Below are 21,334 nucleotides of genomic sequence, written 5' to 3'. Positions count from 1 at the left end.
ATTCTCCCAAGACAATCTAGTGTTTTCTACTCTACACATATATTAGCATACAGGCAACACTCCCTTGCTACATTCTTTTGCATGGTATAATGAAAACAATTAATTTGCTTCAAAGTGTGGCAGTGGAGACTGCTATATGCAAGCAGACTGCCTCTACAGGGATCATGTGGATCTGTTTTGCCTAGACTGTCTGGTGTCATGTTAGTGGAGCTGCCTAATAAAAATTCCATTCAGGGGGTGCCTGGGTGGCGCAGTGGGTTAAGCCTCTGCCTTGGGCACAGGTCATGATCTCAAGGTCCTGGGATCGAGTCCTGAATCCGGCTCTGTGCTCAGCAGGGAGCCTGTTTCCCCTTCTCTCTCCACCTGCCTCTCTGTCTACTTGTGATGTCTCTCAAATAAATAAATAAAATATTAAAAAAAAAAAAATTCCAGGGGCACCTGGGTGGCTCAGTGGGTTAAAGCCCCTGCCTTCAAGTTCAGGTCATGATCCCAGGTTCCTGGGATCAAGCCCCGCATTGGGCTCTGTGCTCAACAGGGAGCCTGCTTCCTCCTCTCTCTGCCTGCTTCTCTGCCTCGTTGTGATCTTTACCTGTCAAATAAATAAATAAAATCTTAAAAAAAAAAAAATTCCATTCAGGGGCACCTGGGTGGCTCAGTCATTAAGCGTCTGTGTTTGGCTCAGGTCATAACCCCAGGGTTCTGGGATCGAACCCCATTATCCGGCTCCTGGCTTGGCAGGAAGCCTGTTTCTCCCTCTCCAACTCCCTCCCGCTGTGTTCCCTCTCTCACTGTGTCTCTCTCTGTCAAATAATAAATAAGATCCTTAAAAATAAAAAATAAAATTCCATTTATTGTGCATTTCTTGCATCAATTTTGTTTTTTTTTTAATTGTATTAAAATATTATTGGTCTTAGGCGCCTGGGTGGCTCAGTGGGTTAAGCCTCTGCCTTCTACTCAGGTCATGATCTCAGGATCCTGGGATCCAGCCCCACATCAGGCTCTCTGCTCCGCAAGGGGCCTGCTTCCTCCTCTCTCTCTGCCTGCCTCTCTGCCTACTTGTCATCTCTGTCAAATAAATAAATAAAATCTTTTTAAAAAATTGGTCTCAATTACTAAGTTTTTGGTGCCCCTTTAAATTTTGTACCTCAGGAGATCCACTCCCCCTTTCCCTACCTGCAAGCACATGCCTGGAAACCTCACAACCTTCATCTCCGCTCCCGTCTCCCCGCTCGTCTGTAACAGTCAATACATCTGCACACACATAAGGTGCTGACACAGTAAGTAACGCTGTGACTCAAACGTGTGCGTGTGCTTTTCCGATTCTCAAGCATAAAGCCACCTCAGAGTATTACACACCAGGGTATTCACGGCAGCTGAAGAGCAAAAGACCGGAAACAACCTAGGTGTCACCCAGCGAATGACCGGTTAATCCCGTCACTCTCACAGAAAATACCAGCAACGGGAAGGAGGCGTCCCTGCTCCTACTGATGTGCAAAATCGCCGAGATGGAGTGTAACACACCCAACGTGCGCGTTATAAACCGGCATCCGTGTGGAGGAAATGCTCGTACCTCTGCTGGCTTATTTACAAACTCAGCATCCGAAGTTCGGGGTATCTGAGGGTGACGCCGTTGTCTGAAGGAAGCTGAAGGAAAGGCAAGAAGCCTACTTTTCACCGCACCCTTCGGCACTTTGACTTCTAACATTTTCCTCATTACCTGCAAGAATGAGGCCCAACGTCACCTCGCAGACCGAATACGGGCGCTGAGGACTGGGGAGCAGAGAGGAACCGCACGCAGCCCTCGGAATTGGTCATAAAAGGGAGTCAGTCCTCTCCGAGAACCGGATCCCGACTCACTCCACCATCGAAAACCTGCCTCGAGGGCGCCTGCGTGGCTCAGTCAGGTAAGCGTCTGCCTTCCCCTCGGGTCGTGACTCCAGGGTGCTGAGATCGAGTCCTCCATGGGGCTCCCCGCTTCTCCCTCTGCCCGGGCGCTCTCCGACAAATGAATAAAGAAAAACCCGCCTAGAGAGCAGCGCGTCCGGGGGGGGGGGGGCGCTCGCCCGGCTTCTCCTCAGCCCACAGCTTGCTAACAAGGCACCGCGCACCCGCCCTCTTTCTCTTCCAACCCCCGAGCACTGGGCGAGAGACACTATCAGACGCACCGCCGTGTCCCCACGGCACCGAGACCCCCTCCAAGCACGCAGCAGTCAAGAAAACGCTGCTGACAGGACGCCGCTGACAGGACGCCGAGCGAACCGCGCGAGTCGGGGGAGGGGGGAAGTCCACCCTACATCTGCAGCCGGAGACCTCCGCGAGAGCCGCCCGTTCCGCAGTCCCGCCGGGTCACGCTTGGCCCACAGGCCCCGCCTCCGTCCCCAGGTCCCGGGTCCGAAAAGCCGGGTCCCGGCCGCCGCCACACCGACCGCCCGGAACCCTTACTGCCCGGTAATAGAGCCCTCCTACGCGCAATGGCTGCCGGGCGGCCGCGAGGGGCGGGACCGTCGCTGCCACCACCCAGTGAGCGGCGCTAGCCGACCCGCGGCCCAATGGTAGCGCCGCACGGGAGCGCCGGGGGCGGGGCGGGCGCGCCCGACTTTTCCAGAAGCCTCCGGGAGCGCGCGCCTCCTGGCCACGCTGCGCCGGCGTTGGGCACTCGGCGCGCCGCCAGGTCTCTTCCTCTTCCTGAGCTGGTTAGCCATGGCGGCCGTGAAGACTCTGAACCCCAAGGCCGAGGTAGCTCGAGCCCAGGCGGCGCTGGCGGTGAACATCAGCGCGGCCCGGGGCCTGCAGGACGTGCTGAGGACCAACTTGGGGCCTAAAGGCACCATGAAGATGTAAGGCGGGGCCGGCGGGGCGGGGGCCGGGCGGGCACCCAGCGCCATCGCGGGCCTGGCGCAGGGGGCCCGGGCCTCGAGCCGGGCGCCCCCGGGCTTCACCGCTCGCAGCTGCGGCCCTGCTTACCCGCAGACTCCCGGGTCGCTCCTGTTTCCTGCCCCGGCCGTTTCCTCTTGTAATGGATGCCGTTTCTGCGGAGAACAAAGCCGCCCGCGTGCGCGACTCGCTCCGCGCCCGGGGACCCCGGCGACCCTGAGGGGGGCAGGCTGTTTCTCCGAAGGGAGGGCGTGGGCACTGCACCATTCCTGTGACGGGCGGCGAGAACTGGCCGCGTGGCCCCGCTGCCTAGGATCAGGGTAAAGCCCGATTGCAGTGGGACTCTTCAGTTAGGTCCCCGTTGAAAAAGTCACACTGGTTCTTTTGTGCCTTCGAACAGGCTGGTTTCGGGAGCTGGAGACATCAAGCTCACTAAAGACGGCAATGTACTGCTTCATGAAATGGTGAGAGGCTGCTCTACCAGGTCCAAAATGTCCGGGTTTCCCGCGTTGCGTGTGGTTTGCAGGAAGGTTTTTAATGTTATTTTCAACAGCGGGCACGTTGGTCAGCTCTCAGCAGGTCTTTCAGACAGTGGAGGAAGTGCGGTAAGAGCACTGACCGTACAGTGCCGGGAGGGACCCTGCAGTCACAGCTAAATTTTGAGTTCTCGCCATGTAAGTCTGTGGTTAAAGGGTTGTAGTTATTAAGATTAACTGTTAAAATCTGAAAAACTAAGTGATTGACAGGTGCAAAATGGTTATACTTTTTCGCCTTTTAAAATATTCGTTTCTGTCTTTTTTAACATCTCTCTCCACCTCCAGACTCAAAGGGAGATAAAACTCTGTTTTTAGTTGGCTAAGTGGTGACCTGCACTAACAGACAATACTTAGAGTCATAGGTTGTCAAAAAGGCTTTATCTGTGTGGCTTCTTTTATTTGAGTTCTTAAATTGTGTAATACAATATAAATTGAGAGACGGGTGCTTGGGTGGCTCAGTGGGTTAAGCCTCTGCCTTTCGCTCAGGTCATGATCCTCAAGGCCCTGGGATAGATCCCTGAGCCCCACATTGGGCTCTCTGCTCATTGGGGAGCCTGCTCCCCTCTCTGCCTGCTTCTCTGCCTATGATTTCTCTCTCTTGGTCAAATAAATAGAATTTAAAATATATATATATATATATATATATATATATATATATATATATAGAAGAAATGAAGAAGCACATGAAACCAGTGAGAAGTATATAGTATTACTCATGTAATATTCTTGTCCCCCCCAAAATTAACATCACATTTAGGTGAGATAGTTTGCAAGATATCTGGCCTAGATTCTTAAAACTGTCAGTGTCCCCAAAGAGAAAAGGCTGGAAACTGTTCTAGATTACAGAGAATAAGGAGACTTAAAAACCAAAAGCAGTTCAGGAACACTTTTTGTATCCTTTGCAATTTTAAGAATCCGTGGGTGATATTGGAGACTTAGTGAATGTCTTGTTCTTACAGAACCTTTCAAGATTTAGCATTCACTGATGATTTTTGTAATTTTTTGTTCAATTCCAAGTAATACTGGAGACTGAGATTTAATTTTAGAAGGAACCTGGTTTACTCTCAAGAGTTCTAAAGAAGCTTGCATGGATTTGAAATTATTTCTTACTGTTAACTCTGCATTCTTCAGTAAAACTTACTGGGCCTCAGATTTTCTCATCAGTAAAGCAGAGATGATCTCAAATCTATATGTGAAAATGTTTGAGTTACCATAAATTAATGTGGGAAATAGTTAATGGTGAGTTTTAAATCAGCGTGGTTTGTAGCGGAACACTTGGGGCAATTTACACAAATAAATACACGTATGGAGACCTTTCATACATCTTATGGTATATGTGGACTATTTCCGTTCAAGTATTTTTTTTCTTTTTTACTTTCAGCAAATTCAGCACCCGACAGCCTCCTTAATAGCCAAAGTAGCAACAGCCCAAGATGACATAACTGGTGATGGTACCACTTCCAATGTCCTAATCATTGGCGAGCTACTGAAGCAGGCGGATCTCTACATTTCTGAAGTATACATGATTCTTGTTTCTGTAGTAGTTTATATGTAGGAAATTTGTATAAATTGAGTTGTTAATAATAGTTGTGGCCATGTAGTAGAATGTAAAGAGCAGGGGCTTAATCTGGGAACTAGAACCTATATCCTGGTCTTCATACAAGTTTATTGTGATCTTGGACAGATTAAGGAAACTTCCTTGGCCTGAAAGCTTTTTAAATCAAGTTGCATTTATATAAATCTATAAGAGTGATAGTTGAGATCTCAAAACAGGATATTCAGGACTAGGCGTATTTATTTAAAGGACAAAGCCAACTAAAACATAAAGAATTACAAAATGTTTTTAACCCTGAGTTAGTCTGAGGGTTAAAGCAAACCTTAATAGTAATCCAATGCCAAGAAATTCTTGGGAAGAGAGAAAAAGCAGACCCCTAGTCTCCCTGTTTGTTTTTGTTAGCAAATGATGTGAACCGAAAAGGTAAATGGTCTTCTTGAGTATGGTTGTAAGTTTTGGCTGTTATTCCTTGTGGTGTGCACAGTGAACACCCAAGTGTGCTTTATAGTTCCCTTGGCTTTGAGTCTGTGCTAGAGCAATGTCTGTTCTTTCCCTCTGCATTGAAAGGACTATTTATCCTTTTAAATGTATTCAGAAAGTCAGCACATTGTAATAAAGCATGTGAATGATCCAGAATATCCCTTTAAAATATTTTACCATCTAGTTGAAGAACTCCACTTAGCGGTGGTTATATAATTGTATATTTATAGGGTCTTCATCCCAGAATAATAACAGAAGGATTTGAAGCTGCAAAGGAAAAGGCACTTCAGTTTTTGGAACAAGTCAAAGTAAGCAAAGAAATGGACAGGGAAACACTTATAGATGTGGCCAAAACATCTCTGCGTACTAAAGTGCATGCTGAACTTGCTGATGTCTTAACAGAGGTATGTTAAATGTATGTGTCCAGTGTGCACATCTATACTGAAAACCCCTGGCATACTTTCTAGTTGAAATTACAAAGTGCTACCTAAAAACTCACAATGTCATACCATGTGAAATAAGTATATTTCTCTTTTTGTGGCATTGAGAGTTGATGTGTGTGAAATGAGAAAAACAGCAGTATACCTGACCGGGTTATAAAGATGTAATCAGAGTTTTCATCAAAGGTGTATAAAATTGAGATTTTATTGTGCAAAAACTTCCTATCCCCAATATTTGTAATAGAATAGTAGGAATGTCAGTTATGTAATTGTAAATTGAGATGTTGAAATTTAAGTGACTTCAATCCTTTATAACTAATGTATTCTGTTACTGACTAGAAAAAAAGCATAGATTGCTCAGTGGGTTAAGCCTCTGCCTTCTGCTCAGGTCATGATCCCAGGGTCCTGGGATTGAGCCCCGCATCGGGCTTTCTGCTCTGCAGGGAGCCTGCTTCCTCCTCTCTCTGCCTGCCTCTCTGCCTACTTGTGATCTCTGTCTGTCAAATAAATAAATAAAATCTTTTTAAAAAAAAAAAACATAGATTGATTCAGAGATTTTGAAGAAATGTAAATATCTGGACTTCTGCAAATCAAATTCATTTAATGGTTATGCTCTTATTGTAGGCTGTGGTGGACTCCATTTTGGCCATTAAAAAACAAGATGAACCTATCGACCTCTTCATGGTTGAGATCATGGAGATGAAACATAAATCTGAAACTGATACAAGGTAGGTGGTAGAAAGCAATGAAATACTTACAAAGTGTGTTTATAAATTTACAGGCACCTTATACGTATGTTCATATCATTTGGCTGATTTCTTTTTCTTCGAGTTTATGTGTATTGCCTAGATAAGTTACTTTTTAGTGTAATTTAGTATTTAGTTTGCTCAATTTTGTTCTTGAAATGATGTATTTATAGTTGGAATTATTCTGAAAAGTGAGCTGTGTCAGTGATTTATTAAACTGTAGGTTACAAAGCATAACAGGAGACTTTCAGGGAATTTAGAATATATATTACATTTCAGAAGCCTAATTCGGAAATAATTTTTAAAAGGAGGTTATCACAATTTGAGAGCCTGACAGTTGCTACTGTATCTCTGCAGAATTTTCTGTACAAGATAAGTGTTGTTACTTTTGTTTGAATGGCTTGTTTTTGTACTATGTTCTGGGTATTGCTTTTTCATAATTGAACCTGCCTAGATTTAACCCAAAAGCCTTTTTCAAAAACTCAAGAAATATAATGTGAAAATTACCAATACAGTCTCAATTCAGTATTTGAATTTCATTAGTATAGGTTATATATCATCTGGAACTAAATAACAGTACAAATTATTATGTGTTTCAACAGCTTAATCAGAGGTCTTGTTTTGGACCATGGGGCACGGCATCCTGATATGAAAAAAAGAGTAGAAGATGCATACATCCTCACATGCAATGTGTCATTAGAATATGAAAAAACGTGAGTTTACAGCCCCTTAACAAATGGAATAGAAAGGTGGAGGAGCTGGGTATTTTGGGCAAGTCACTTGTGAGATTTAAGTTTCCCCACTGTGAGGGCAGTAATGCTTCAGTTGGGTTCAGGTGAATTCTGTAAAACAACCTCTGAAAATATACCAGGGGCAGGATTGGAGCTCAGTGGCTATTTGTTAAATCTCAAGACCATTCCTGTTTCTGAGGCTGCTGGTTTATCTTTTCAAAAAATAAACATTCTTCCCCCACCCCCTTTCCGTAACTTTTTCTTAAACAGAGAAGTGAATTCTGGCTTTTTTTACAAGAGTGCGGAAGAGAGAGAGAAGCTTGTAAAGGCTGAAAGAAAATTCATTGAAGATAGAGTTAAAAAAATAATAGAATTGAAAAAGAAAGTTTGTGGTGATTCAGATAAAGGATTCGTTGTTATTAATCAAAAGGTGAGAATGAAATGAGTCTGTATTGTCCATTTTGCTATTTTTTAAAGTGCCTTTTGTTTTAACTAACTGTTATTTTTGTTATAGGGAATTGACCCATTTTCCTTAGATGCTCTTGCAAAAGAAGGTATAGTAGCTCTGCGTAGAGCTAAAAGGAGAAATATGGAAAGGTATGCATAGCGTATTACCTTAGTATTGTAAATTTTACTTACTTTGCAAATTAAGTGGGATTACTTCTTTTTTCTGTTCTTACTATTGTGTTTTTCCTTTTTTACTCTGAATAAAATACACAATACAAAATTTTACCATTTTACTCATTTTTTTCCAACATACAATCTAGTGGCATTAAGTTACATACACATTATTGTGCAACCATTCTCATCATCCACCTCCAGAACGTTTTCATCTTCCCAAACTGAAACTCTACTCATTAAATAATAACTTTGTTTCTTTCCCCTGTCCCTGCAAATACTACTAATCTACTTTGTCTCTGTGAATTTGGTATCTTATATTAAGACATCATGCAATAATTGCCCTCTTGTGTCTGGCTTATTTCACTTAACATGGTGTTTCCCAAGTTCACCATGTTGTAGTGGGTTAGAATGCTGTTCCTTGTTAAGGACAAATGATAGTCCGTTGTATGGATATATCACCTTTTGTTTAATGCATTTATCAGTGGATGCTTCAGTTTCTTCCTTTAGGCTATTGTGAATAACGCTTTAAACCATGATGTGTGTATGTACATTACCTTAAGAGAGTATGTCAAGAGAGTATCAAGGGGTTTCAGAGAATGACTTTTTCCCCAGACCTCATCACAATGAAGAGCTCTTGTTCATCTTGAGATTTCTTATCAGAGGAGTATTTGCTGACTTTCAAAGAGTGGATTAAATGTGAAGTTAGGAAAAAAGACTAGTTTAGCTGGTTGGTGGTGAGTGGGAACATTTAAGTTAAAATAACATTTTAGGATTTTAGTATGTAATTCTGAAAGATTGCTTCCTAAAAATTATTAATAATCTCTTTAGACATAACAGAGCCGCTTACACATCTTCCTTAACACACTTCACTGTTTCAGGCTGACTCTTGCTTGTGGTGGAGTGGCTCTAAATTCCTTTGATGACCTAAGTCCTGATTGTTTGGGACATGCAGGACTTGTCTATGAATACACATTGGTAAGTGTATTTTCTTTCCAAAGATAATGTAATAAATACTGATTTTTGGTTCATGAATTCTTTGGTAGTAAAAATTCATTCACACTTAGGATCAGGTTTTTGCTTTGTGTACATACATTTTGAAGGTTATGTGTAGTAAATGATAAGCCACTGATGGGAAAAAACATTTCTTTTATATGTGATTTTTTTTTTTTAATGAAGTAATTTGCTGTAATATTATTGGTCTGTTGGTCCCTTATTAATATGCTACTTATTCTTCCATAAGCCCTGTAAGCTTTTCATTCTTTGTCCAAACATACCCTGTTTTTGAAAATAATTATCTCTTGTTCACATAGGGAGAAGAGAAGTTCACTTTTATTGAGAAATGTAACAATCCTCGCTCTGTCACATTATTGATCAAAGGACCAAATAAGCACACACTCACACAAATCAAAGATGCAATAAGAGATGGCTTGAGGGCTGTTAAAAATGCTCTTGATGATGGTAAGATCCTTACTGTATTTATGTTCTTTGGCTAATGTGAAAGGCATGGCTGAATACTGTGTTCTTTTTATCAGTAGTTTACACAGCCAGACACCATGCAAAAGTAAAGTCTTCCCTCTAAAATGCCTGTGATGGTATGCTAAGCTTTTTCATAGCATATCATATTTAAAAGTGGGTACATGTAAATGAGCTAATACTAAAAGCTTGCAGATACTAGTTAAATTAAACCGTTTTGCCATTTGATGTGTTGCTTATAGTGCTTTCAAATACAATATTAACATTGTGACTGTAACACATTCTTAGGAAATTAATGATTTTTACATTGTGTTTTATGTATTAAAAATGATTCTACAGCTTTATTTTGGTAGTTGAGCATTTCTCTCCTTCCTCACCCACCCCCCATAGGCTGTGTAGTTCCAGGAGCAGGTGCAGTGGAAGTGGCAATGGCAGAAGCCTTGATTAAGTACAAGCCCAGTGTAAAAGGCAGGGCCCAGCTGGGAGTTCAAGCATTTGCTGATGCATTGCTCATTATTCCCAAGGTAGGACTACCTTAACAGTCAGTGTTCCTAACTATATCAAAATGAGTTAGCTGATGAAAGTTTTTGATAATGTGGGATCTTTTTCATAATGTAGATTTTGAGTAAACAGGTTTTATCAACTTTTTCATGAATGTAGCTAGAGTTCGGTATCTCTCATCAGTCAGATGTGTTTGGTTCCTCTGGAAGGGAATTGAATATCTGAAGTTTCAGATGCAGGAGAGAAACTGTTTTTAGAGGGTTTGGAGTGTAGGGGTTATATTCCCGAGTAAACGTTGCTTTTTATTTTTATTCTGTCATGTGCTCATTTGGGGGTATTGCTCATATCAGTGTGTTGCTGGGCTAAGTGGATTGAGTTAGTAACAAATGTCTGTTCTGTGAAGTGAATGTAAATACCGGTCTGTCTTCATTAAAGGTTTGTTGTTTTTTTGTTTTTAAGATTTTTTTAATGTATTTGACAGCACAAGTATTGGGAGCTGCAGAGAGAGGGAGAAGCAGGCTTCCCATTGAGTAGGGAACCCAGTGCAGGCTCTGATCCCAGGACCGTGGGATCATGACTTGAGCTGAAGGCAGACGCTTAACTGACTGAGCTACCTAGGCTCCCCTTTGTTTGTTTTTCTTAATTGGAATTACAGTTCATTTATTGTTGATTGACTATCACTTCTTAGGTTCTGTCTTTAAAGGATTAAATTTGTTTGCTTTAGGTACTTGCTCAGAATTCTGGTTTTGACCTTCAGGAAACACTAGTTAAAGTTCAAGCAGAACATTCAGAATCAGGTCAACTTGTCGGTGTGGACCTGAACACAGGTAAGAGAACACAGCTATTTGTAGGGGGAGAGCTAGATTCAGGTGAGAGAAAGCCAGGAAGGATAAAAAATGGAGATAAACGAAAAATAAGTTTTAAAAAATGGAGATAAATGAATCTTGGTGTGATGCTTTGCAGTTTGACATCAGTGTTATTAGGGAACCCAGAGTTGTAAAAAATATAAAAATGGAATGACTAGATACAGTAAGTAATGGAATAAGGTAGACATTTGTGTAATTTCAAAGAGGATGGATTTTTGATGTTGCTGAGTAGTAGTAGGTGGTTCAGGTTAATATGGAAGGATTTCATGTTGGGCTGACTGTACTCAGTCTTTTATCCATAACTTTAAAAAGAAAATACATTAGATGATGGTATTCGTGGATGAAAAAATGCTGAGGATAGCAAATAATGCTGGAAGATGGGACCAAGTCTTAATGAAATGATTTTAAAGTCCTAGTCTTAAATGCAATCACACAAAATAGACAAGTAGAAAGTGGAAGAGAGAGAACTGAGATGTATACTCCCATGCAGTATGTGTAAGACCTATTGTTATCAATAACATCATTTACATTCAGGTTAATAGAAAAGGTTCCTGGGATGAGGGAAATGATAACCCATTTTGGCCAGACTATAATTCAAATGCTTTTTACTTTAATAGGGACAAATGAGAACATGTCCCATAAAATAGAGATGATAAATCATTTGGTAACCAAATAGAGCATTACTATTACTAGAAGTCTTCTGAGTAGAGATCAACCAGTTAATCAGAGATGGTATATACAGGATTCATGGTTTGGAGCAACATTGGACTAATTGAGGAAGTCTGGATAATGATGAGCAAATGACAAAATACTCTTGTCTTAGCATTCTGATCTTGTAACCTCCTGTGTGGTTTTAAGAAGCCTGGATTTCTTTGCAGGTGAGCCAATGGTAGCAGCCGAAGTAGGCATATGGGATAACTATTGTGTAAAGAAGCAGCTGCTTCACTCCTGGTAAGTTTGAGAAAACCAAAACTAAGATAACCTTTAGGGACTCATCACACTCTTAATTTGGTGTTTTCTATTTAATTCCTTCGGTTTTTTGTTTTTGTTTTTTTGTTTGGTTTTGGTTTGCAGAAATGATCATCAACTGAAAGTATAGAAATTAAACTAGCCTCCCATGTTTTTGGAGAGGAAAGGAGAAACTTAATTGGATATAATTTGCAGTTTGGAAATTGAGCTGAATTAGGGTTCATATCTCAAATTCATCTGAATTTTCCTCCCCTTTCAGCACTGTGATTGCCACCAACATTCTCCTGGTTGATGAGATCATGCGAGCTGGAATGTCTTCTCTAAAAGGTTGAATTTGAAGCTTCCTTCATGTCATCCGAATCATGAAGACTATAGAGTGATCCTAAGAATATAGCGACAATTTTGTCCAAGCTTCAAACAATTTTCAAAAGCATCTTCCTTTCCCATATGAAAAAAGAGAACACTGACACACCTAAATTCTGAAGTTCTGAAATTACAGTATTTTTTTAAATTGCACTGCAGTGTACACCCATCAAGCAGGCCGTTTTTACCCAATGAGAAGGATGTTTGCTTTAGCTAGAGTGATAACAAAAGTCCCATGTTAGTTAAGTATATGTTATCTACCTTGTTATTAAATGTAACTTGAAAAACAAATTGTAATGGTTTAGTAATTTCTTCTAATGGACGTATTCTCATTTATCCATTGTTACACTTGGAAGTTTTCGCTAATACAAATACTAAAGTAACTTAAAATTTTGAAAGCGTCCCTTTTTAGTAAATTCCTGTGAGTGAAACTATTGGATCTTGAGACTTCTAGTGATTTCCAAGCAGCTGTGCTTAAATATGCTCCCCAGAAGAGCCGTGGTGAACAGAAGGACGGGGGAGCTGAGTGAGCCCAGAGTGTGACGTGGGGAAAAAAGGCCGTCTCACCACTGCTGCCTCCACTCCTTTCAGGCCGCGGCTGAGGGGTGGATTCTCCGCGGGTCATGTCTTCACACCCCCCGAGCTTGTGCCCTTCCTCCCAGGGTTTCGGTACCGTCGGTGTATCTCTGCAGCCCCCGCCCCCAAAGTTGTGTGTTGTGAAGCTTTGTGTTTTGGGGGGCTTGGCAGCTGCCTAAGTACATGCATAATAAATGTTAAGTTGAAACCTTTTCTCTGATCTCCAATGCTATTCCAGCCCGACAAGGGTTAGACTATAAAAGGGAAGGAAATCAAAATGTTCTGTTCATAGGGTAATGAGGGACTTCTGGAAAGGCGGCGTCCCTCGGCGCTAAGCCTGACGACACCGCTCTTACCTGGCTCCACACGTGTTCAGTCAGGACCCAGCCGTAGCCCCGGAAGAAGTAAACCTTAACGCCAAAAAAAAAAAAGCTCTGGCCGTACGCACGCACTACGGCGTCCGACGTGGGGCACGCAGTACGGCTTCCGACGCGGGGCACGCGGAGCGCATGCGCAGCAGGGCCGTCCTGTGCGCGCGGCTCGTGTTGCCGGCATGGGCCCCTCGCCGCGGGTCCCGGCGCTCTTGCTGCTCCTGTGTGGTCCGCGGTTCGCGTTAGGTCAGTGTGCTGGCCTGACCCTGTGTGCCCCGGGAGACATCAGGAAGGGGGTGGGTTCCCCGCCCTGGTCGGGAGAGAGACCGTGGCCCCTCCGCCCGCTTCCTGGAAGGGCTTGCGGCGGCCCGACGCACCTCCGGAGCCGCGCGGTGGGAACGGCGTGCACTCCCTTCTTTTTCTCTCTCTGGACGTTAAGTAGAGGAGGGTGTAAAGACGTCCCTCTCATGTGCCCGTCGCGCAGCTTAAGACAGTTGCGAATTGATAGCTGATCTTGATGTTTTGGTGTCGCTCCCACTTTCCCATTTGAAGTGAATCCAGGCATTACACACTTTTATTTGTAAATATCAGCTTGAAAAGCCACAAGAGAGTCATGAAAAAAATACTGTCCTCTTTCCCTGCCTTAAAAGGGTAACAGTTCTCGTTAAGTCCCTAAACGTCGGCTCCCCAGTGTCTCTGTTCCGGCTTCCGAGCGCTGGTGTCCACAGGAAGTGGCGCGGCGAGTGCACGTCGTCTCTTAACTCCCTTCAGTCTGAGGGCCTGCTTGCTCGTTCCTCTCCCTGAGGTAGCCGAAGTCCCCGTGGGAGTGCGTCAGAAGGAGCACAGGAGGTTGCAGACAGAAACACGCGAAGAGGGTGCACGCTGCTGCCATAAAGGAACGTAGGGTACTCAGACGTCCTTAAGTAGAAACAGGACGTTCCAAAGTGGGGACAAGTGCGGTGGGTTGGAAACAGCACTGAGCAGGAAGTAAGGAGACCCGGGTCATCTAGTCCTTACTCCCGGCTAACTAGCTTTTCACGTGATTTTTCCTTTTTGGAGTCCTGGGTTTTTTCCTGTTAAATAAGGGGGTTGAATTAATGATCCTTTTAATCCTGATTTTCTGAGGTTCAAACAGTGGATATGAAGGATCTCAGTCAATTATTTGCTAAGTACTGTGCTCTGTGCTAGATGCCAGGAATACAGTGGCCGAATAGATATAGTACTTTTCTTCCTGGAACATCTAATATAATGGGGAAAATCAGTAAGAAATGGGGAGGAAGAGGCAGAGAAACAACATGAGAAGTATGGATAGACACGTTCTGCGAGTATTAGCGTCTAGGTTTAGGTAGCTGGGACAGAGTTGTTGGGTACAGGAATAGAGCAGTAGGGACAGAAATAAACATTCCTTGAGTAATTACCATCTGCTCAGAACATTTCACACATAAATTTTTTTTTCACACATAAAATTTTAATTTATACAGCCACACCTATGAAATAGTTAGATGTTATCTCAACTTTGTAGGCAAATAAATCTGCCTAATTTGCCTAAGATTACCCAACAAATTAAGTGGCAGAACAAGAACTTAAGGCCAGATTTTTAAGCCTACTTTTTTTCATTACACCCTTATGAATATTACATATAATCCAAATGTTGCCACTTGTTTAATATATATTCATGTATTACTGATGATGGTTCTTCCTCTCTGCAGGCAATGGGCAGACTACTAACATGGTCCAGCTACCAGGTGGGAGATTCCAGATGGGAACAAATTCTCCAGATGGCAGAGATGGTGAAGGGCCTGTCCGGGAGGTGACAGTAAAACCCTTTGCCATTGACATATTTCCTGTCACCAACAAAGATTTCAGGTACATCAGGTGTTCTTCCAGGAGTGGTAGAGCTTTTTCAAATTTTCATTCCTTATATCTAAAAGGAAAGTAGCTTGTTTACTATTACATGTCATCTTTGCAGTAATGCTGTGGGATAAGTGTTACCTACAGTTTTCAGATGAAGAATCTGAAGTCTGGAGGTTCACGCTCTGTTAGTGGCAGAGCTGGGTCTGGAACTCACATCCCCCAACTCTTCAGCCAGTGGATTTTCCATTACACTGGGTATAGCACTGAGAATTATGGGCGGAAGTCAAACACTCAACGAAAACCTCTTCCACAGGGAGAAGGAATTGGGAGCAGGGTCGTAGTAGCTGAGTCTCTTAAATTCCCTTTATATTTACTTAGGGAAATGGAGTTAGTCTAGGAAGGACATTTGTGGTTCCAGCTCAATCTGAGAAGCCATGCTGAGCTGTATTGGTCTCCTCAAGGTGGTATGTTTGTGTATGTTTGTGCAGGCTAAAGCAGAAAATGATACAGGAGATACCCGTGACTTACCTTCATATGATACAGGAGGGGGATGGAGAGGGAGGAGGGGAGTGTAAGGAAAGGAAGGAACAGAACAACAAAGCAAACGTGGGAAATGACTTAAGTGTTACATTGTGGACTTAGAAAAAAGTTGATTCGGGGCGCCTGGGTAACTCAGGTAGCTCAGGGTCCTGGGATTGAGCACGCATCAAGTCCCTGATTGGGCTCCTTACTTGGTGGGAAGCCTGCTTCTCCCTCTCCCATTTCCCTTGTGTATGTTCTTCCTCTTGCTGTGTCTCTCTCTGTCTCTGTTATAAATAAATAAAATCTATAAAAAATAAAAGACAATTTTTTTTTTTAAAATTCAGGAGACACAGACGGAGGTGAGCATAAGGGTGGTTGGTGACTTCTCAGGCCCTTTGACTTAGTGATTCCACCCTTAAAGATTCTCCTTAAGCAAAAGAAAGTCTTCCAAAAACATTTAGCTAAAAAGATGGCATTGTGAACAAATACTAACAACATAAGGATCACTTAAACATGTTACATCAACATCACAGAATACTTAGCAGCCATTAAAATCCTTTTGTCAAAAAGAATTGTGAGATGTTAAGTGAAGAAAGTAGCTTACAAACAATATACAGGGTATGATCCTATTTTTTAAAAATACGTGCATGGAGTGTAAATGTGTTTAAAAAGGACTGGAAGATGTAACATTGCATTAGGTAACAGAATTTGCCCATGTTTTTGTGATGTCCAAATGAGAATAATTGCACAGAAGCACTTTTTTTTTTTTTTTTAAGATTTTATTTATTTATTTGAAGGAGAGAGATCACATGTAGGCAGACAGGCAGGCAGAGAGAGAGAGAGGAAGAAGCAGGCTCCCTGCTGCTTGAGCAGGGAGCCCAATGCGGGACTCGATCCCAGGACCCTGAGATCATGACCTGAGCCGAAGGCAGCAGCTTAACCCACTGAGCCACCCAGGCGCCCCAGCACTTTTTTTTTTTTTTTTTAGGTAAACACCTTAAAGCTATTTAGAAATCCTGTGGATGGGGCAGAACAGGAAAGAATATGGACGATATATCTTAGTTGATGTAATAATGGATTTCAGTTTTTTTGTTTTTATCTACCTCTATTTTCTCATTTTTCTATAATATGCACTACTTATATGTGCTTTTTAAAAAAATGTTTATTAAAATTTAAGGAGAAATCACGTCAGGTCAGGCTTGCACTATATCATGACAGAAACAGCTAGCTGGGTAGACGCATGTGCACTTTTGTGTATTTCAACTTATGATCTATTTTGTGATAGAAATCTTTTATATTTCAAATAACACTTGTTTGTTACTTATTTATTTATTTTTATCATCTGTTTATGATAGACTTTCAGCAAGCCTCTAAACGTTGCTTAGAACCCATGATTTATCTCTGCCTCTCTGGTGGAAGATTTTCAAACCGTTCAGACACTCTGAGGTTGGTAAATAGCTATTAATCTGACCTCCTCCATTCTCAGTGCCCCTTTGACGGGTGAACAAGGTCTTCTCAGATCAAAGGGCGGGCATCGACGGGGTACTTTTAGCCCAGTGAAAACAATCCATCTTACCCTGGCAGTTTGCTTGCTGAAATTTGCTTTACCATACCGAACTGTGTGAACATCCGTTCTAAAATTTCAGCACGTTATTTTTATATGATTCCATTTTTTTCATCTGTTAGATGGAAATAGTAACACATTCTGCCTCCCTCTCGTGATTGTTGGGTGAGTAGGTGTATGATGAAGGCCTTTCAGAGAGGAGACCCATTCCCCTCCCCCCCGCTTCAATCTTCTCAACACCTTTATTCATAATCTCCCCAAACTGGAGATTATCCAGATGATCTGTGCCTGGTGAATGGATAAGCGAAGTTTGGTTATGATCCAATTTATTGGATGATCCAATTTATGTATGATCCAATTTATGTGAATTTATATTCTTGGCGAGGGAAAACCATTGGGACAAAAACAGATGAGTGGTTGCAGAGGCATGAGGGAGTTGCTCTCTATCTGGATTGTGATGGTGACTGTCCGCTTTGTCAAAAATCACAAAACTATGCACTAAAAAGTACTGTATGTGAATTAAACATACAGCCACAGATTTTATTTTTTTTTTTTTTTAAGATTTTATTTATTTATTTGACAGACAGAGATCACAAGTAGGCAGAGAGAGAGGAGGAAGCAGGCTCCCCGCTGAGCAGAGAGCCTGATGCGGGGCTCGATCCCAGGACTCCGGGATCATGACCTGAGCCCAAGGCAGAGGCCCCAAACCACTGAGCCACCCAGGTGCCCCCAGCCACAGATTTTAAAAGAAAATCTCCTGCCCGGGCTTTCGTAGGACCTGCTTGTTGCTGTGGCTTCGAGGAGACTCTATGAGGTTTTCTGGAGCAAGAGGGGGTAAGAGCAGGACATGGAACCTTATCATCAGCTTAACCAAGTGAAATATCTCTTTTCAGGGAGTTTGTCAGGGAAGAAAAGTACCGGACAGAGGCTGAGATGTTTGGGTGGAGTTTTGTCTTTGAGGACTTTGTCTCGGATGAGCTCAGAAACAAAGTGACCCATCAGATGGAGGTGAGAGGACCGGGCTTGCCACGGAGGGAGTGCGAGTGGGTTATGGTGCTTACGGTAGAGCATCACAGGGAAGCCCATCTGAGAGCTGCAGGGGGCGGGGTGGGGGGGAAGCAAAAGAGACCCCCTGCGGATGGTCCGCGGGACACACACTCCTGGTGTTCACACTGGGCTGGTTTCTGCGCACTGAGGCTCGGTAAGAAACCAGATACATGTAGGGTTCAAGTTACTCCCTGAGCTGACAAGAGAACAGCCTGTCACCCCTCCAGTAACAGCAGTGAGGTGGCCTGCTTTCAGGGGCTCAGAAACACCCGCACTTGGACCCCCTGCTTCTGAGCCTGAAGTGTCACTCTGCCTCGTGTGTGTCAGCCAGGAAGGTGCCCTTGCTGGGTCAGAGAATCTGGCGGTCATACTTCTTCTTTTTTGTAGTCTGTCCTCTGGTGGCTTCCAGTGGAAAGGGCGTTCTGGAGGCAGGTAAGGGTTGGTTCCTGTGCCTCATTTTCTTCCTGCTGACTCTTATTCTGGAAGCCTGGTTTCCTTTGACCCCTTGCCCATCTGGGGATATTAAACTAAAAAGGGCAGCGGCCAAGCACCCTTGTTTCCTCCGCCCTGATCTTCTTGCCCGTTGCCCATCCCATTCCCCTCTGGTTCACATTTATGCTCCTGACTCACCTCTGCTCACGCTCCAGGCGGCCTCTTCCGACTTCCTTGCTCCATCTAGTGGTAAAAGCTGAACTCAGACACCGTAGGCCTAGCCGTCCTCAGACTTCTGTGAAGTCCCAGAAGCTTGTCTCACTTCATCCTGGCTGTCAGCCTGCAGGTCCTGGCTCTGGCATCCGAGAGAAACTGGAGCTCCCAGTGGTACACGTGAGCTGGAATGATGCTCGTGCCTACTGTGCGTGGCGGGGGAAACGGCTGCCCACTGAGGAAGAGTGGGAGTTTGCTGCCCGAGGGGGCTTGAACGGTATAGAGCTGGCAAGGCGACTTACCCGTATTCTTCTCCCCATCCTGCCCTGTGTGGGAGCTTTGAAGGGGGGGAAGGGTCCATACTTCCTAGAGCAGTGCTTCTTAATCTGTGTGGCTGGCGGAGGGCCACTTGTTACCATTCTCAGTTCTGATCCATCTCAGACCAATAAAAGTTAATAACTGGAAAACTGGAATGAAGAAACAGACGTAAAATTGGTTTTTCTTGGAGATTCTACCCAGACATGTTATATTTCAATGCATATAATCAGAACAACATAGTACAGGGAATAAGAAAAGAATTACCCAGAATCCTTTTCCGTAGGCGTGAAGGGACTCCTACAAAGCGTGGCAGTCCCAACTAAACAAAAAGTCAGGAGAAGGAAACAGCAGCTCCGCTGCTTTTTAAATACCAGCCATGCCATTAGTCAAAACTACTGTGATAAATGAGGTTGCTTGTTTATTTATCCAGTCTAAGTCCAATGGACAAGTGTCTGAGCTCTTACTCTCAGTGTCTGTACCTCTCCGGATTTGAGCGGGTAACAGATAGTCTACAGACTGGCTTGAGTCCGAGCCACACCTGGGACTGCACTGCCCTGGAGCAGATCAGGCGGCCAAGGGCTCCGAATGCGGGATGGTGAGTGGATGGTGAGGCATGGGAAATGAAAGTAAGTAATCGCTCGCTCTCTCTTTTCTCACCACCTCCTGACTTCCTTCTGGTTCCCTCCCTCTCTCTGGCCTTCCCTTCCACAACCCTTCACCTCCTCCCCCACTGTCTCCTTGTGTCCTGGCAGGTCAGGTTTACCCATGGGGAAACCAGTTCCAGCCAAACCGCACCAACCTGTGGCAGGTAAGTCATATGTTCCTCACCCCGTCCCTTCTCAAAGCATCGACCAAAACCTCCTGAGGCTAAGCATTGTGTTGGGCTGTGGGACTGCAGTGGGCTTTGTGTCCTAATGGGACAGGGACCTGGTAAAGCAAAGGATATTGTGGTAGGTCTACATATCGAAGAGTTGCAGAAGTTAGTGACTGCCTGAGCGTGGTGGGGGTGACTTCATGGAGAAGATGACATTTGAGCTGATGGAATAGGAGTTTGCCACGTGAAAATTGGAGGAAAGGGTGTTCACAACAGAAGGAACAATGTGAGTGTCAGCATTATATTGGAAGGGATACCATGTGTTCAGAAATGGGACAAATTGAGAGAGGCTGGAGCCCAGGAGGTATAGGAGATGAGGTAGACAGCGGGTTGTACGGTTTTCCCCACAGGTAGTGGGGAACTGGTGAAGGATTTTAAATGGGACTCACAACATCATTCGATTTGGGGAGGATGCTAGTCACTCATTGGTGCCTAAGTGAAGTAGAGCTGCAGTGGGGGCAGGGGTGGGAGCTGTCTCTGAATTTGAGGCTGTGGCAATGGCCCAGGGGATTATGAACATGTGAATCAAGTAGAAATGGGATGGAGAGGAAGCCAAATGGGAGAGGCATGGCCAAAAGATAGACGGGGTTTGGTAATTAATCAAAGTGGAGATGTGGGAGGGAGTTGGATTCAAGCATGAAACTAAGCTTGGGCAACAGGGTTATGGTGCTACCATCATCCAGAACAGATGGTATGCAGTTGGGGTCAGAAGGATAGAACGTGATGGGTTTAGCATCAGCTTAGTTTAAGGTACCCTTGGGTCGTTTATGTGCTCAAACATTGAAAACATGAGTCTAGATCTATGAGTCTGAATCTTAGGACAGAGGTCTGGGTCAGAGCAAGTGGCTTGAGAGTCAGCAACATTTATCTTAGGCAAGAATGTTATTCCCCTGGGAATCCCTGTAGAGTGTGGGGGGGCAGGCACGGCATCCGCATTTCAGGGGAAAGCATTAAAGTGGACCTGAGGGCTAAACTGATCTTTAGATGATCTTGGGATCAGAGCTTTGCAGAAAGACACATCTGAGGTGTTCGCTCTATTGTCTTTGATAAGTTAACCACGTTGAGCCTCAGTTGCCAGTTTCTTAAAAGGAGAAAATACTCACCTCACAACCGTGCAAGGATGAAATTAAAAGAGAGAAATGTGGCAGCCAGAGCAGAGTAGCTGCTGAGTAAATTATTACCCCTTCATCTTCCTTTTAGTGAGATCAGCTTCTGTAGAGTAGGGGGACCTGAACCCCAGTTTTACTGAGAAGATTGAACAAACTGCATCGGCAAATACAGGTTCCTTTCCAAGCATTTTGGTGATAAGAACAGATGAGGACAGTAGAGTCGGGTCAGATGAGGGAGAGTTAAACTGTTGGGGGGTAGAAGGGGAGGAGATGGTGCAGGAGAGCACAGGGCAGGCATC

The 21,334-nt window shown here is 43.9% G+C and overlaps 3 protein-coding genes across 9 annotated transcripts in view; 2 read left to right on the top strand and 1 right to left on the bottom strand.

Annotated features, from left to right (window-relative positions):
* PSPH (phosphoserine phosphatase) overlaps positions 1-3,237 on the bottom strand; it is a 42,199-nt gene extending 38,962 nt beyond the window's left edge. For 2 of the 6 annotated variants that reach the window (XM_082714444.1, XM_082714440.1), the window contains exon 1: positions 1,571-1,659. The gene's annotated coding sequence lies outside the window, so the exon portion shown is untranslated. Of the gene's footprint in view, positions 1-1,570; positions 1,660-1,717; positions 1,844-2,964 lie in introns of those variants that run through there. The other 4 variants (XM_082714441.1, XM_082714447.1, XM_082714445.1 and 1 more) reach the window with 4 other exon arrangements.
* On the top strand, positions 2,565-12,944 carry CCT6A (chaperonin containing TCP1 subunit 6A). The gene is made up of 14 exons (XM_082714356.1): positions 2,565-2,837; positions 3,275-3,338; positions 4,792-4,926; positions 5,676-5,849; positions 6,510-6,613; positions 7,234-7,344; positions 7,633-7,792; positions 7,877-7,959; positions 8,862-8,958; positions 9,294-9,441; positions 9,847-9,980; positions 10,682-10,784; positions 11,702-11,774; positions 12,052-12,944. Exons 1-14 carry the CDS (start codon positions 2,701-2,703, stop codon positions 12,122-12,124), a joined length of 1,596 nt encoding a protein of 531 aa, XP_082570482.1. The 5' UTR covers positions 2,565-2,700; the 3' UTR covers positions 12,125-12,944.
* A 258-nt stretch (positions 12,945-13,202) lies between these two features.
* The window catches only part of SUMF2 (sulfatase modifying factor 2), a 10,966-nt gene continuing 2,834 nt past the window's right edge, over positions 13,203-21,334 (top strand). The window contains exons 1-7 of one of the 2 annotated variants that reach the window (XM_082714428.1): positions 13,259-13,348; positions 13,753-14,007; positions 14,812-14,968; positions 17,936-18,050; positions 18,477-18,521; positions 18,861-19,011; positions 19,805-19,860. In XM_082714428.1, coding sequence (XP_082570554.1) covers positions 14,832-14,968; positions 17,936-18,050; positions 18,477-18,521; positions 18,861-19,011; positions 19,805-19,860 — 504 coding nt within the window. In that variant the 5' untranslated portion in view covers positions 13,259-13,348; positions 13,753-14,007; positions 14,812-14,831. Of the gene's footprint in view, positions 13,349-13,752; positions 14,008-14,811; positions 14,969-17,935; positions 18,051-18,476; positions 18,522-18,860; positions 19,012-19,804; positions 19,861-21,334 lie in introns of both variants that reach the window. The other variant, XM_082714427.1, reaches the window with a different exon arrangement.

This window comes from Mustela nivalis, assembly GCF_964662115.1.
Source record: "Mustela nivalis genome assembly, chromosome: 19".
NCBI lineage: Eukaryota > Metazoa > Chordata > Mammalia > Carnivora > Mustelidae > Mustela > Mustela nivalis.
This window is presented reverse-complemented; position numbering and strand designations above follow the sequence as displayed.